The 15,668-nt window shown below is 29.4% G+C and overlaps 2 protein-coding genes across 3 annotated transcripts in view; both read right to left on the bottom strand.

Annotated features, from left to right (window-relative positions):
- The window catches only part of Eip78C (Ecdysone-induced protein 78C), a 100,012-nt gene extending 88,266 nt beyond the window's left edge, over nucleotides 1-11,746 (bottom strand). The window contains exons 1-2 of the mRNA XM_029310022.2: nucleotides 11,363-11,746; nucleotides 5,757-5,839 (exon numbers count right to left, since the gene is read on the bottom strand). Coding sequence (XP_029165855.2) covers nucleotides 5,757-5,839; nucleotides 11,363-11,451 — 172 coding nt within the window. The 5' untranslated portion in view covers nucleotides 11,452-11,746. The remainder of the gene's footprint in view (nucleotides 1-5,756; nucleotides 5,840-11,362) is intronic.
- Nucleotides 11,747-12,692: 946 nt separating this feature from the next.
- Dhps (Deoxyhypusine synthase) lies at nucleotides 12,693-15,196 on the bottom strand. Of its 2 annotated transcripts, none has more exons than XM_085487958.1 (8): nucleotides 15,121-15,196; nucleotides 14,583-14,768; nucleotides 14,181-14,459; nucleotides 13,888-14,102; nucleotides 13,609-13,801; nucleotides 13,166-13,269; nucleotides 12,978-13,103; nucleotides 12,693-12,889 (listed from the first exon to the last, which is right to left on the bottom strand). In XM_085487958.1, the coding sequence occupies exons 2-8, from the start codon at nucleotides 14,722-14,724 to the stop codon at nucleotides 12,770-12,772; spliced, it is 1,179 nt and encodes a 392-aa protein (XP_085344084.1). In that variant the 5' UTR covers nucleotides 14,725-14,768; nucleotides 15,121-15,196; the 3' UTR covers nucleotides 12,693-12,769. The 2 variants fall into 2 exon arrangements, with proteins under 2 accessions (XP_085344084.1, XP_085344089.1); XM_085487963.1 differs by lacking the exon at nucleotides 15,121-15,196 and adding an exon at nucleotides 14,902-15,093.
- Nucleotides 15,197-15,668: the final 472 nt, after the last annotated feature.

Raw genomic sequence — 15,668 nt, forward strand, 5'->3', positions numbered from 1 at the left:
GAACAATACTAGATAGCACAAATATCAATTTATTTACAGATGATGCCACTTTCAAAAAATTTACTAATCATCATTTTTTAAATAGCAATAGTCTTTTTAACAAAAGTTATAAATTTCATCGAGACAAATCCAAATGTAAATCTAGTTAAGAGTTTTCTTAATTTTCCATAAGTTAAAGAATTTTTTAATTTTGAAATATTAGTGCTCCGTAAACATGTCTTATAAAACAGATGTTTTTTTAGAAGTATTTTTCTAGATACATACATACACACGAGCATATTTCCTTTCAAGAGCTCTGAAATTATTTCCACACAACCCCATCACTTTGATTATATCTCTCGCGGTGGGTTCATTTTGATCTCATTAAAGTGCTTTAATACTATTATGCAATAACCACTGAATATCACGACCGAAAAACGCAAAATAAAATTTAATTTAAACAGAAAGTATCGCTCGAACATGTTTGCGGAATATTTCAAAATTAAAAAAAATTGTGTAACTCATGGAAAAATCAAGAAAACCTTTAATTATTACATATAATTGAATTTATCTCGACGAAACAATAATCTATAACTTTTGTTTTAAAAAAATAATCGATTAAAAATAAATGATAAATAATTAATAAATTTCTGGAAAGTAGCATTATCTGTAGACAAATTGATATCGCTGTCTAAAAGTCAAATAATTTTTGTGCGAAATTTTTTTTTATAAAATATAGGTATAGAAAAAAAGATATTTAGGATAAGACGTTAAAATGACTCACCCTGTATATAAGCTCTCTCTTTACTTCGTTTTTTCTTTTTCTTTGTTCGCTTCCTCTTTTCTCTTTCTTGATTGGATTGATTGAAAAAATTAAATACAATTATAAATAATTATATATAAATAAATACATATAAATAATTAAAAAGAAAAATTTGCCATTACTAAAGCAAGTTAATAAATCGCTCGATTTTATGAAAAACTTTATTGTATAAGATTTTCATCTATTTTCTATTTATGGACAAAAATACTCAATATAAGAATCAATAAAATACGAACGAAACAACATAGTAATAACTTTTTAAGAAATTCGTGGAAAAATAAAATTTGTTCAACAATTAACAAAACGCAAAATATATCAAATATTACAGTTAATAAAAGCATTACACAATCACTTCGATAGAAGTAATTGCCGATTTTTAGTTCAATTCACTCTGTTTCGTTGGCGCGGGTTCTTTTACATGCGTATATTTCACTTCCAACTGATCTGTATTGAAAGTGAAAGTTACGATGATATAACCAGTATTGAATCAGCTCGATGTAATCAAGACGCGAAAAGACGTGTTAATGGCGTACGAGACAAGTTTACGCAATTAATTATATATAATCACGAGAATTCTCCGGAAGCGAAAAAAATATTATGCGTGGCAAATATATATCGAGAAATGCAGAATCGATGAGAATAGCTGTGGTCATCGATTAATTTCCGACACATCGATTTTTCAATTAATGCGCGACAAGAAACATCATAACACTTGCAGAACCGCTCTCGATCACATGGTAGGACAGTTTAACGCCTCCTCATTCAACGACTATACTGTTATAAGTTTATAAACATAATTATAGAGTTGCTGGCTCTCTTATGCAATGTGATAATAATATATCGTCATCTCCGCGACCTACGTAGAGATATTCTTATAACATAAATGCGTCCTTAACTTTCTCATTGCTGAAAAATGCGCTCTGTGATGTACTTAACATACTTGCACTAGTTAAGTAGAGAATGACATATATTCTAAGTAAATATATCTTTACACTTTAGAGATTTATTCTTGATAAAATGAAACAATTAAACTTTTATCTTTTCATTACTTATTAAAAAATGCATGAGTTGACAAATTATTTTAATGTACTTATTTTACATATTATTTATTTATTTATTATTATTATTTATATTTATTATTAATGTATTTATTATATTGTTTTTATTACACATAATTTTATATTTCTAAAATACTCTACGCTGAGACGCACAATTATTATTATATATTATTATATTAATATATATGTATTATTATTTTTATTTTTATATATATAATATAAAATAATATTACATGTAATTAATATAATAATATATATAAATAATATAAATAATAAATATAAATAATATATAATAAATATGAATAATATAATAAATATACATAATAAAAAAAAAATAATAATATAGCTAGAACGTTTTTATCGTAAATAACAAGGATAGAGAATGTATCGCTGTGAAAAGCCAAATATAATACTTAGCAATTCGCTAAGACGAGGAATAATCTCTAAATTGAAATTTAAATTCCTCTTCCTTTTACCCCCCTAAAATTGATGTAGACGAGCAAAATATATCGGTTCGAAAAAAAATAATCATAAATATAAGATATAATATAATATAAAAGGAGAGAGAGAAAAGAGGGAATGGACGTAACAAATAAATATTAAATACATAAAAATATAATATAGAAAGTCCCCTAGTAGCTTCCGGTACACTAGGTACACCGTAAATGCCAATGAAGACATATTGACCCTTCGGTCAATGGATAGGACATCGAGGTCCAACACGATTAATTGGTCATCAACTGGAGAATTTCTCCGGAACTCCAGAAATTCTCCTCCAAGCAACCAATTAGCCATTAAGGGCGTCTACCGATCACCAGTGACCAAAGAGGCCAATCTCGGTCTTGAAGATGCACTTCGTTTCACGGATTCTTAGCTCACGAAGGGAGGAGAGACAATGAAGAAGAAATGGGTAAAAGGAAGAAGGAAGGTGAGAGAAAAACAAGAGTCACTTTCAATTAAAGCGGAGGGCGCGAAAAAAACTTCCGAGTTGTGGAGATCTTCCAGTTCCAGCGCAATGGGGGATCGGGGGTTGAGAAGGAATAAGAAAGATGCGGGTGCGCGCAGAGAAAGAAAGAGAGAATAAGGGAGTTGTAACACAGGTAGGGGCGGCGGGTTGGATTTGCGCGACGAGAAGCAAAGCAGGAGGTTGGAATACGAGAGGTAGAGGGTCTGAAGAAAACACATAATAGGGTGGGGCGCTTTACTGCCGCTTTTGAATCGATCCAACGCCAGCTACAGCTGGAACCTCATCCCATCGTGCTCGGCAGGGGTGCTCATTCTCTCTCCCTCCCTCTACTATCCCTCTCTCTCCGTGTATATTATATGGTAGATGTGAGAGTGGGGATGGGGGAGGAGGGAGAGGGAGGAGGAGAGGACGGAGAGGAGGGGGAGGGAGAGAGAGGAGGAGAGGAAGGAGAGGGAGAAGAGGAGGGGAGAGGAGAGAGAAGGAGAAGAAGAAGAGGAAGGACAGAGAGGAGCAGAGAGAAGAGGACAGAGAGAAGAAGAGAAGAGAGAGGAGGAGGAGGAGGAGAGAGAGGGAAGAGGAGAAGGAGAAGAGGGCAGAGAGAAGAAGAGAAGAAGAGAGAGAGGGAGAGGAGGCGAGAGGGAAGACGAGAAGAAGAGAGGAGAGGAGGAGAAGAACAGGAGAAGGAGTGAGAGAGTAGAGAAGTGTATAAGTATTACATATATAATAATATAATGCTATAGATTAAATTATATATGTAATAATAGGGTATATATAGGATTATATATAATATTATAATATAGATATATATAATATAATATTAATATATAATATAATTAATATAATATATTATTTATATGTATATATATATAAGAATATAATATTTACTATTATATATTATAATATTACATATATAATAATATATAATAGTATATAATAATATATATAATGAAATATATATATATATATATATATATATATATATATATATATGTATTTCTGTTTTCTATCCTATTATCGCGAGAAAGTTCTCATACATATCTCCCATATGTATGATTACAAATCCATGAAAATCTCCTATATAATGATGGATCCTTGAGATAATCTTTTTCATCTCGGTAAACTTTTTCTCTTGAAAATGTCGCGAGAATCGCCGTCACTTGTCTCGCAACTTTGCAACTTTCAACATTACGCTTAGCTAAGTAAGTTTAGAGTGAATCTTTCTATTAATCCGGAAATTACGTGAAAAAACGAGGTGTTATGTATTTATCTTTTTTTTCAAATTCCTAACTTTAATATATAATATGTCTTCGTTAAAATTTGAGTTTTCTCTCAATTTTATACGACAATTCTGTGAGTGTGAGAATCTTTTATCTCTGCTTTTACAAATAATAATCAATATAAGTGCATTCAAAATGTAGAATAAAAATAAGATGAACTTGGACCCAGAAAGTAGAGAGAGAAAGGAAGAGATTATTTTAAATCAGGTTTCGCAGGATCTTTTAGATGAAGTCGATGATGTACATATGTATGCAACGTTAGCAGAATTTGACTAACAATGGATTAACGCGAGTCTTTCACTTTGCAGTTGCATACGAAAAGAACCGGTTTGTCTTGGATGCACCGATCAAAAGAAATTTTGCATCTCTATTACTCTTCTCCAGAAAACCAATAAAATTCTCAAACAAGTTATATAAAATTAGATAGTATAGGAAACTCAACAATAAACCCATTTTATAAAAATTTGTTTTCAAAAACTTGCAATTAAAGTTTTGCATAACTCTCAATAATTTTCTATAACTTGTGTAATAATAACTAAAAAGAATTATTAAATTAATTAATATTTATTTCAATATTGCCTAATAAATCGTGTATTTAAAACAAATATTTTGGAATGAATTTTCTTGAACGAAATAAATATTTTACACATTTTACACATTGAATCAATATCATTAGTTTCAAATAAATGATTTATTAAATAGTATTAAAATGAATATTTATTCGAATTCAATAAATTTTTTCCATGCTGTATTAATAAAAAATTCATGAAATTGAGGTTTCTATTTTCTTTCATTTTGATACAATTCTTCAAAATCTTAACCTTCAAACAAGAATTGCATTTCGACAATTTGAAAGAAGGGAAAAAAGAAAGAAAAAGAGAAAAGCGCCATGAATAGATGCAAAAATATAATTAATGCGATTTATTTAAGAAAGAATAGTCTAAATTACATTCTATTCCGTTTATATATTTTGCTACATGGGGGCACTTCACTAAAGACACTTTATTCCTAGCTTTTTTTTAAGATAATAGACTATGGCATCGAACGTTCCATGGACGCAGTGTTTACTATTATCTAAATAAAATTATCTAGATGAAACTTTGGTGTCATCTTATTTTTATATAAATAATAAAAATATGTATTCTGCATCTTAGATAAAAAAAAAATTATCTTTACTAAATTATCTAGAATAATTTTCAGATATTTTTGGTTTAGAATAGCACATAAAAATACTTAAATAGTAGAACTTAATAAGCGATAAAAATTTATAAATAAATAGATGAACACATATTTTTATATCTCTTTTATAATTTACATTTTTTTGTAACTGTGTTTACATAAGCAGTCTTAAAAATTATTATCTAGACAAACCGCCATATAATTTTATTTTTTATCTAAAGCAATTAAAAACAAGATCATCTTATCTAAGACGTGAATTTACGTATTTTTATCTCATACCTTTATCTAGATAAGTTTAAAATCATCTAAGCACAACACTGCCTAAATTACACGCTGTTCCATTTATATATTTTGCAACAAGGACACTTTACTGAAAACACTTTATTCCTATCTTCATTTTTTTTTAAAGAAAATAGACTATACGACATCGAACGTTCCATGGACGTCGTGTGTAATTATTTTTAAGGACTCACCGTTGTTGTTGCGGAGGATGGAACCAGGACTGGTGGCTTCCAGGGGGCTGCTGGGCTCGTCCGTGCTCGGCTCTCTCTTCACGCTGGAAATGGAAACATTTATTATGCATTTGGTGAAAAAAGCTGCGGCGAGAGATAAAATTAGCCAAAAGTAGTTCAAGTTCGTCCGCAGAATCCTTCAGGAAGGACAAGCAGGAAGCGGCACTGTCCGCCATTATGACGCGCTCGATACTCGGCTCTAGGACGAGTCCTGGAGACGATGCAATAAAAGGTTGACCCAGTTTTCACTTCGATTGCCACGGATTCGACTTTAGGAAAGATTAATGAAGGCGAATCCGCGTGTGGGATAGAGGAACGGAAAAATTCATGATGCTAAATGTGCATCTCCATTTCTTGCCCGCGCGCACTGATGACATCTATAATTGATTACGGTATTAACGTGCGAAAATTTATTTATTTATTCCTCTGCGTAAAATGGTTAATGCGATTTATTTAAGAAAGAATAGTCTAAATTACATTCTATTCCGTTTATATATTTTGCTACAAGGGGGCACTTCACTAAAGACACTTTATTCCTAGCTTTTTTTCGTATTTCTGAAAAAAAATGTGCATTGAAGAATATTTTATGCAGAATATATAAAATCCGAATCAGAGTGATCGCTCGATTTAATTATCCTGCAATTAAATTAAAATAATAATTAGAAGTACAAGATAGCTATTTCTCAAATTTCAAATATGACAAGTTTTAGTTTTTCAATTATATGACTCCACGATTTAATTTGATTAAAAGAGCCTGTCAAAAAATTCCAATATTAATTTTTAAATTACAAATTCAGTATTGTTCATCTGAATATTATTTTTCATTTTGATTATATTATATATAACATTTATAATATATTATATATATATTATATGTATAATTATAAAATATATAATAAATATATAATATAAAATATATGAATAATTGTATATTTCTATGTATCTCCTATTATGTATAATTTTAATATATAGCATTTCAATAGCATTTCGTGATATACAAACATTCGATATTTAATGTTATTCGATATACCATAAACGATCTCGTACGCGAAAGAATGGCGGACACCGTCCGTGTCGTGTCATTCGTGTTGCCGCTATTCCTAGTATCGTCGATAATTATCGCTTTTGGACGGATAGAACGAAGTGGGTCATCCGAAAATATCCGTGTCTAAAGGTGTCCAATCGCACGCGCCGGATTTTATTCGTCCTGGCAGCATAATTTCACCTATCCTCGACCTAGCGGCAATATGTTTTATACGCGATCGATAAGTGAAGGAAGATCAAAATATAAAAATATATATAAATATATAAAATATAAGAAATATATGTATAAATATATAAAAATATATAAAATAAAAAATATATAAAAATATATAAAAATATGTGAAATATAAAAAATTTTAACAAATAAATATGTAGTTTTAATAAATGAATATTTCGAAAAAAATTAAAAATAATTAATAAAACATAATTATTAATTGTGTATTAATTATAATTATTACTTATAAAATATTTAATTATTAACGAGATTATAATTTTCATTCCTTTATTGTTAATATATAATACATCACACTAAAAATCGAAAAGTTGCAATAAACGATTTTACTAATTTACAGACGGACAAGATATCTCTTGAGAGACATACATATGTATACATATATGTGTACGTATACGCGTAATTACACAATGAGCCCGCCCATTCCGCACCACCGTTCACATTGAATTAATTAATATTGATTATTCGATACCCATTGATTTAATATATAGTCTCAGCCGTTTTATTCACATATTTATTAAGCAGATATATTATAAAAAGAAATTAGCTCAATTTGCGCTCAATTAATTACATAATTATACTTACAATCAGAATAGCAACATAATAATGATATTTATTAACCAACAATAGAAATCCGAGTAAAATGCAACTGAAAAAGAATACAGACAAATTTCCATAGAAAAACTTTCTCTGTTTTCAACACCTCCAATTTAACTAAATGATGGCTTATTTATGATTTAAGAGAAGAGAAATATTAATTAAGGGAAGATAAATATTATTATTATGTTGAGACAAGCAAAGAAATAAAAAAATTCATTATCAGCAAATGGCACTTAAAATTACTACAAATCGAACAAAAGTAACATTGAAATTTTTATTAAAATATGTAAATAAAAATTCATTAGAACAAATTAAACAAAAGAAAAAAAATTAGAAATATAAAAATTATTTGAACACATGTTTGTTCAAATTTATATTTTTTTTTTATTTATTTTTTTATTTATTTTATTTATTTAGTTTTTTTTATTTGTTTTATTCTAATTTTAAGTGTCACCATTTGTTGCTAATAGCTTATTGAATCACTTATTTCTCTGAACCGTTTACTCGCTTTGATATATTTTTTAAGGTTAATCTATTGCTCATAAAAGTCTTTTATTTAAGCCATCATTTAACTCACGTAAAGGTAGTGGGAAAAAGGGAAAAAATTGAGCCGCACTCTTTCTCACATGATCTTAGTAAAACAAATGCGCGTAGTCCTTTCGCCTATCTCATTCAAAAAAGTATCGTAAATTGAAAATGCGAGAATTGAGAGACACTATAATTTCGGTCAAAGTCAATTTGTGCACGATAATTTAATTAATTTTTTGTAAATTCAATTTCCGACTTGTCACAAATCATTTTTACATATCAGATTTCGAGCTCCGAATTTACATTATCTCCAATAAAACGAAACATAAATAATCCAATTCACACGAGAAATCTGAAACTTGATCTGAATTTAATTTTCTCAATTTTAAGATTTACGTCTATTTTTCACATGTACATATACAAGATGTCCCATTTTAAATGACTCATCAGGCAAATATCTGAAAAAAATATGAAGAATACGGAAAAGTGTTTCATACCAAAAAAGTTTATTAACTTTGAGGGAGACATAAGATGATATCATTGGTTTGACCTTGGATAGTCGTTTGAAGGTCACATGAAGTACACTTTCAAATTTTTAAATGGAAACCCCTATTTTTCAATGCATATTATTGTTTTTATTTTGAGAATTTTTCAAAATATTTGATCAATGCTTCTCGAATTATAATACTTGAAATTTGGAGTATTTTGACATAAAATACAAAATATAAAACATTCAATTTTCGGTAATTTTACATTATAATACTTTTATGGGCAGAATAATGAAACAAATAAATTGGTATAAAGAAAATACACAATTGATTTAAAAAAAAAACTTGTTACAAATTAAAACATATACTTTTTTATCTTTCTATAAATATATACGTATAATATATATTGGATATTCTAAATATATAAAATATATTGGAATTATTATATATATTATACCAGACATAAATCTTAAAAGCGAGAAAATTAAAGGCAATATAATCTTACATGTATATATATTCTAAATTCCAACATATATATTTATATGCAGTGTTTGTTGTTATCTAAATAAAATTATATAGATGATAATCTAGATGAAGTTTTGGCGTCATCTTATCTTTATATAGATAATGAAAATATGTATTATCTATATCTTAGATGAAAAAAGTGTTATTAAATGTGTTATTATCTTTATTAAATTATCTAGAATAATGTCCAGATAATTTGGTTTAGAGTCATAGCACATAAAAATACTTAAATATTAATATTATTAAGTAGCAGAACTTAAACAGTAAGCAATAGAAACTTACAAAATAAAAATATAAATATATTTTTATATCCCTTTTATAATTTCCATTTTTTTATAACTGTGTTTACATAAGCAGTCTCAAAAATAATATTATATCTAGAAGAGTTATCTAGATGAATCTCCATATAATTGTATCTTTTATCTAGATATTTTTATCTCATCTTTATCTATATAGCTAATTTTAAAATCATCTAAGCACAACACTTGTTCAGATATAAAAATAGAATACCGATAATAGATAATCATCTGGTTAACATACATATGTATATATGTATGCATAAATTCTGGAGCAACTCTCCAATTCTTGTCGTGAAAAGGAAGACGGTTCGAGATATATCTCGAGAGAAATCGAGTTATATTGACGGCGGCGCGCCTCGGATAGAGCTCGTTGTGCTCCGCTACTTGCATTTTTAAATCAACAGAATGGTGGAGCGGACTCTCTCTCTTTCTCTCTGGACGCTAGAGAGCGAGTGGAGCGGTGCACTTAATGTATGCATTATTAATCGGCGCCCGTGCGTGTATACCCCGATCCTCTGAAGTACATGTATACGCGGATCCATCTGTATAAGACCTTATATACAGAGGCTCGCCGCCTAACCATATAATATCGCTCACGTCACACACTAAGTTGTTCCTGAAGGCCGTGTGTACGTCACACTACTGTCGAAGTGTATATCGTCAATAAAAAAAGTCGAGCAAATTGGTCTAACTAACTTGGACTTGTAGAGAAACACGTACGCTGTCTGTCCTGAAAACCCGTGTCTGAGAGACAGGCTTGTCTTAATTAAAGGGATAATAGATTTTAGTAGAAAAGAAATAAAAATGGAACGATAAAAAGTTTTAAATTTAAAACACTTGTACTATTATTCAGTCGAGTATCATAAAAGAATTAATATTGTAAGATTTCATTCACAAAACGTACATATAATATCCTATTTATGTCCTTATATATATATATATATATATATATATATATATATGAGATATAAAAAAAATATCCCAAATCCCAACTCTGCAATGCAACAAAAAGTTTAAAAATATAAGAATAAAAAGTAAAAATAGATATGAGACAAAACTAAAGCCAAGTATATGATAAATTAAAAATACTATCTATTTATATAATAGACACAAATTAAATTGGTTTTTTTTTATATATAATTTATAATTTTCTATTATAATTTTCGATGTATATACTGTCCATCTACATATTATTACATTCATGAAGTTGTCTACTTCATCCCCTGAATATTCAAAATCAAGAAAATAGGTTAAATGACAGCATTGAACAAATAATTCACTAAGAAACTAGCAACAAATTAAACAATCTACATCTATAATAATTAAATACATATAATTACGTATAATAATTACACCCCGTGTATGTACATATATAAATTCCGTAAATCCGAGTTCAATTTTATTAATCCGATAATACAGCGTGAAGTTTGCTGCGAATTATTGTCAAAAATGATATATAGGGATACTCGCGTATCAGAGAAAAAATAAATTAAACAATCTACATCCCTAACAGCACACCTATCCCGAAGACGTTCAAAGAACATCCTGGGGATGTTGGAATATCATCTGGATATCCTCTGAATATCCTCTGACAATGTTGTGCTATTAGGAACCTATAATAACTATACGTATTTAACGTATAATAATTACACATAATTATATGTATAATAATTACACCCCGTGTATATACATTAATCCGATAATTATACAGAGTGGAGTTTGCTGCGAATTATTGTCAAAAATAACATATAGGGATACATTTTCGCGTATTGGAGCAAAATGACACATTGGAATCCGGGACTTTGGAATTTTCGCGTTTGGGTATCCTCGAGGTGGAGCCTTCTCCCTTACCTGATGAAAGTGGAATCCGCGGCAGGGCTGGAGGGTCTCGGCGAGGAACTCGCTGTGGACGCCGTGTTGGTCTCCTCCACGTCCATCATCGTTCATGCCGATGATGACGACGAGCACCACCACCACCAACACCAACCACCGCTTCGAGATATATGCGACAGCCCGCGAGGGAGGTCGAGGGAGGGAGGGGGAGGGTTGACAACGATGACAGCCGACGAACTGTCAAATCGGTTTTCACGCGCGCGCGCGCGCGGGAAAACTGCGCGAACCTTTTTTTATTTTATTGTTTTTTTTCGAGGGAGTATTTCGAGACCGTCGCGAATTTCTTTTACGACGGGGGAGGATTAACGATCTTAAAACACGCCCGTCGTCCGCGAACGCGGGCTTACGGGTAACAACTGACGAGAGTGGCGCTACCATCCCCTAAACTATCGCGGCCACCCCTCACGCCTGGCGAACCTGCGCCGCAGACACCTGCTGCGCATCCACGGCAACATTGCGCAGGCGCAGGCCTCGTCGCGTTCCCCGAAATCGAACACCGGATGAGGAACGCGAATTTTCGATCCCGAACAGGATCCCTTTAAGCGGAACGAAATGCGCGCACGACCGGGTCACTTTATTTTCGACAGTAAGATTTCATTTTTTTTTTTTTAATTAAATTTCTAGTTTCTAAGATTTTTGGCAAAACATTTATGTACATTTCCAATTTGTTTTATATAACAAATGTATGAAACAAATTATTAAAATTGATTGTTTCATCAATGCAACAAAAAAAATTGTAAATATATTATATAATTTATATAATAAATATTATATAATAATTAATTCTAAACTATATATAATAAATATTATATGTATATATTATAATTTTTTAAGTAGCAAACCAACATCATTTTGATATCGAATGACGTTATTTTGACATTATTTGACGTTATTTGACATATTTAATGACGTCAGTTTCTACTTAGATTATATAAATATAATAAATAAAAATATATTCCACATTTATATATACTATATATACAAGTCACAATATAAGCAAACAGATAATTAAATAGTATATTTTATTGCTAACTTTTCTCTTGTATATAATTTATAGAATATATATATAAGTGAATATAGATGATTATGTTACTCTTAGATATATAAATATCTAAAAAATATCTAAAAATAATTTATTTCTCGCGATTGTGATTTTTAAAACATTATATAACATAAATTATATACATTATATGTATAATACAATTTTATAATTGTTAATATTATATTATAGCACTTGATAAGGGCCGAAACTCACGGCCGAAGCGTTGTGAATATTCAATAAAATCACTTATTTGCCAGAGTTAGTCGATTGAATTATTACCATATTTTATAATACAATTTTGTTATAAATCTCTTTATTATGTTTTATGCAGTTGATTTACATGCAGCACTGTCTTTACTGATATTGTCCTTCGAACAATGATAATATCTTCCGAAAGTTTCTCCCACTAACAGCGGAAATACCAAAGTAGCATCAGCACACACCTGAAACAGAAGCCATTATTCGGCAACTTGATTGATTATTGCTCTTATTCAATTTGAAAAATTATTGCCAATGAATTAATTCTGTTACCTTGACCGGAGTGGCATTTTTTCGAATTTTTCCCCATGAAATCGCCTCCTCGGGTCGAGCACCGCTGTCGCTACCGTCAAATTCCGAAGAAGTGTTGATGAAAACGGCATAATCCGCACCGTTTCTCTGTAAAAGAAAATTATTATCATATATGCGCCTAAGTAACGAGTCAAAAAGAGTCGTCTCACCATAAGATTAGCATTACAGATGTGATGCTTTATTACACCACCTCCAACAATTATCATGCCACTGTTCACCGCTTTCATAGCTATTCTGTTTAATCTCTTGACATCTGTGGAAAATTAGAAATATTCATTTGCTTGTACATTTCTAAATAAATACATATTTAAATAAACATATTTTTATATATAGTTATATATATTTAAATATACATTTCTAAATAAATATATATAATAAATATATACATAATTGTATATAAATATTATATAAATAAATATATATTTAATAAAATATATATTTATAATATAATAAATGTATACATATATATAATAAATTGTATATAAAAATTACATAAACAAATATAGATTTAATATATAATAAATAAATAAATATATATATATATATATATATATATATATATATATATAAGTATATTATTACACATCCCAACCTGCAATTATATCGAGTACGAGTCCTGGATTTTTTAACGTGTGAAAAAACATCATATCGCCGAGGCTTCCATCAGTTAAAGCCGGACAAAACACTGGAATTTTATTTCTCGCAGCCCAGTAATAAATAGAATCTTCATGGTTGATCTCCTCGCCAAGTTTTGCTATCATCTTGGATGGCGTCCATGAAGTGCCCTAAAAAAATACAACTTGGTAAAAATAAAAGCACACATTTTGCTACATCTATACCTTTTTATATGAATATAATGTATTTTGTACACCTTCTCCTTCTGCTCAGCCAGCATTGCATCCAACTTCGGCATTGCCCAATCCTCAAATAGACAATAATTGTCATTTGGTACTAATAAATTTCCAGTTCTGTTAAGTCCTTTCTCTCGAAGCTGCCTATCGTCCAAATAAAAGCTGCCAATATATGTGGGCGCTAAACATTTTATAAAATCCTCTTCCACTCCACCTGCTGTAGTAACGAGACAATCTACCTACAAACATACTGTTCAAAATCATAAAGTACACAGGACATTGGAATAAGAAGCATAAATCTTGAATGCACGACCTACCAATTTATGTTGCACGAGAAATCTTATAATTTCTCTAATGCCACTAGATACCATATTTGACGTATAGCCCAGAAATATCGTACACTGAGATTTTCTTTTAATGAATTCATCCTCTTCCATCTGGTCGATCTGATCCTCCGCAAGAGGTACACTTCTCCGATGCAGCATTCTATTCACTTCTTCAATCGCTAGTGCAAAATTTGTAGCTTGGAATCCGCAATGTATCATGGTTTTAAATAACTCATGATAGTCGAGTCCTTTATTAAAATCATAGCCTATATATGACATGCATAAAATTTTATTAATGTCATCATTTATTATAATAATATATGAATGTGTAAATAATGAATAATAGTAATAATAACTATTACTGGAAAGAGATATACAAAAATAAAGACCTTTTACTGTAGCTGTATCAGCTGGTAGCGAAGCACTGGGTACCAAGACAGCATTCTTTGCTATTTCCTCCTCATCATTTTTTTCAACATTTTCTTTTTTCTCCATGGCACCATTAACAAGTATTATTTCTTTACTAGTCATAAATGTAAAAATAAGTCAATGACACTGTATGAAATTAATGCAACCTGCAATAGTATTAATAAATATAAATAAATAATATAAATTTCGTAGAGTTTAATATAAATTATATATTTAATAATTATTTAAAAAATACATATAGATATATAAAACATATATATAATGTATAAGTATATATACATATAAAGAATTCTGCTAATTGCGATGTAATTTACAATAAAACCGGCATAAAAGGTAGGTTAAATACAAATATAGAATATTTTTTAGACGCTCAGAGCTTTCAAAAAAGTAATTTCGAATATAAAAGTTATGCACAAGTATAAAACGTATTTAATTATTTGTGCACTAATGTTAACATATTATATATACTAATGTATAAATCTAATATATTAAATTAACCTATAGCGTCAACATTGACAGTATTGACATAGCGTAATCAATGTAAGCAGCCATATTACTTTTCTCACGCCCTCTCAGAAATATTGCGGCCAGATGGAGAACCAAACTCAAATGACGAACGGATGATGGTAATTAAAATGCGTCAGAGATGAGTAAAGAATTCGTCTAAAAAAATTTTTTTTTATTTTATATTTTATAAAAATTTTATAAATTTTTTATATATAGAAATAAAATATTAAAAATATAAATAATATAAATAAATATAATAATTATATTATTATTATTATTAAAAATAATAAATAATATAAAAAAATTAATATAAATAATAGAAATAAAATATAATAATCGCACTCTATAATAATAATTAGAAATAATAAATAATTAAAAATATAAATGTGATTCTTGTTTTACGTATAAAAATAGACAATATATTATTGTAAAGTTTCGGCAAAACTAAAAGATTTCTTTCAATATATATATTATAATTACCTTTCTTTATTATTATCAATATTTTTTGTTTTATATATTGTGTGATATTTCACTCATCT

Source organism: Nylanderia fulva, unplaced genomic scaffold, assembly GCF_048542155.1.
Source record: "Nylanderia fulva isolate GAGA-0341 unplaced genomic scaffold, ASM4854215v1 Scaffold110, whole genome shotgun sequence".
Lineage (NCBI taxonomy): Eukaryota > Metazoa > Arthropoda > Insecta > Hymenoptera > Formicidae > Nylanderia > Nylanderia fulva.

Bases quoted from the DNA above. Each gene is read 5' to 3' on its own strand.
- Dhps (XM_085487958.1), bottom strand. From the start codon at position 14,724: ATGACTAGTAAAGAAATAATACTTGTTAATGGTGCCATGGAGAAAAAA. The intron at 14,460-14,582 runs GTCTTTATTTTT...TGTCATATATAG, and splicing joins TGATACAGCTACAGTAAAAG to GCTATGATTTTAATAAAGGA. The intron at 12,890-12,977 runs GTAACAGAATTA...CTTCTGTTTCAG, and splicing joins AAAATGCCACTCCGGTCAAG to GTGTGTGCTGATGCTACTTT.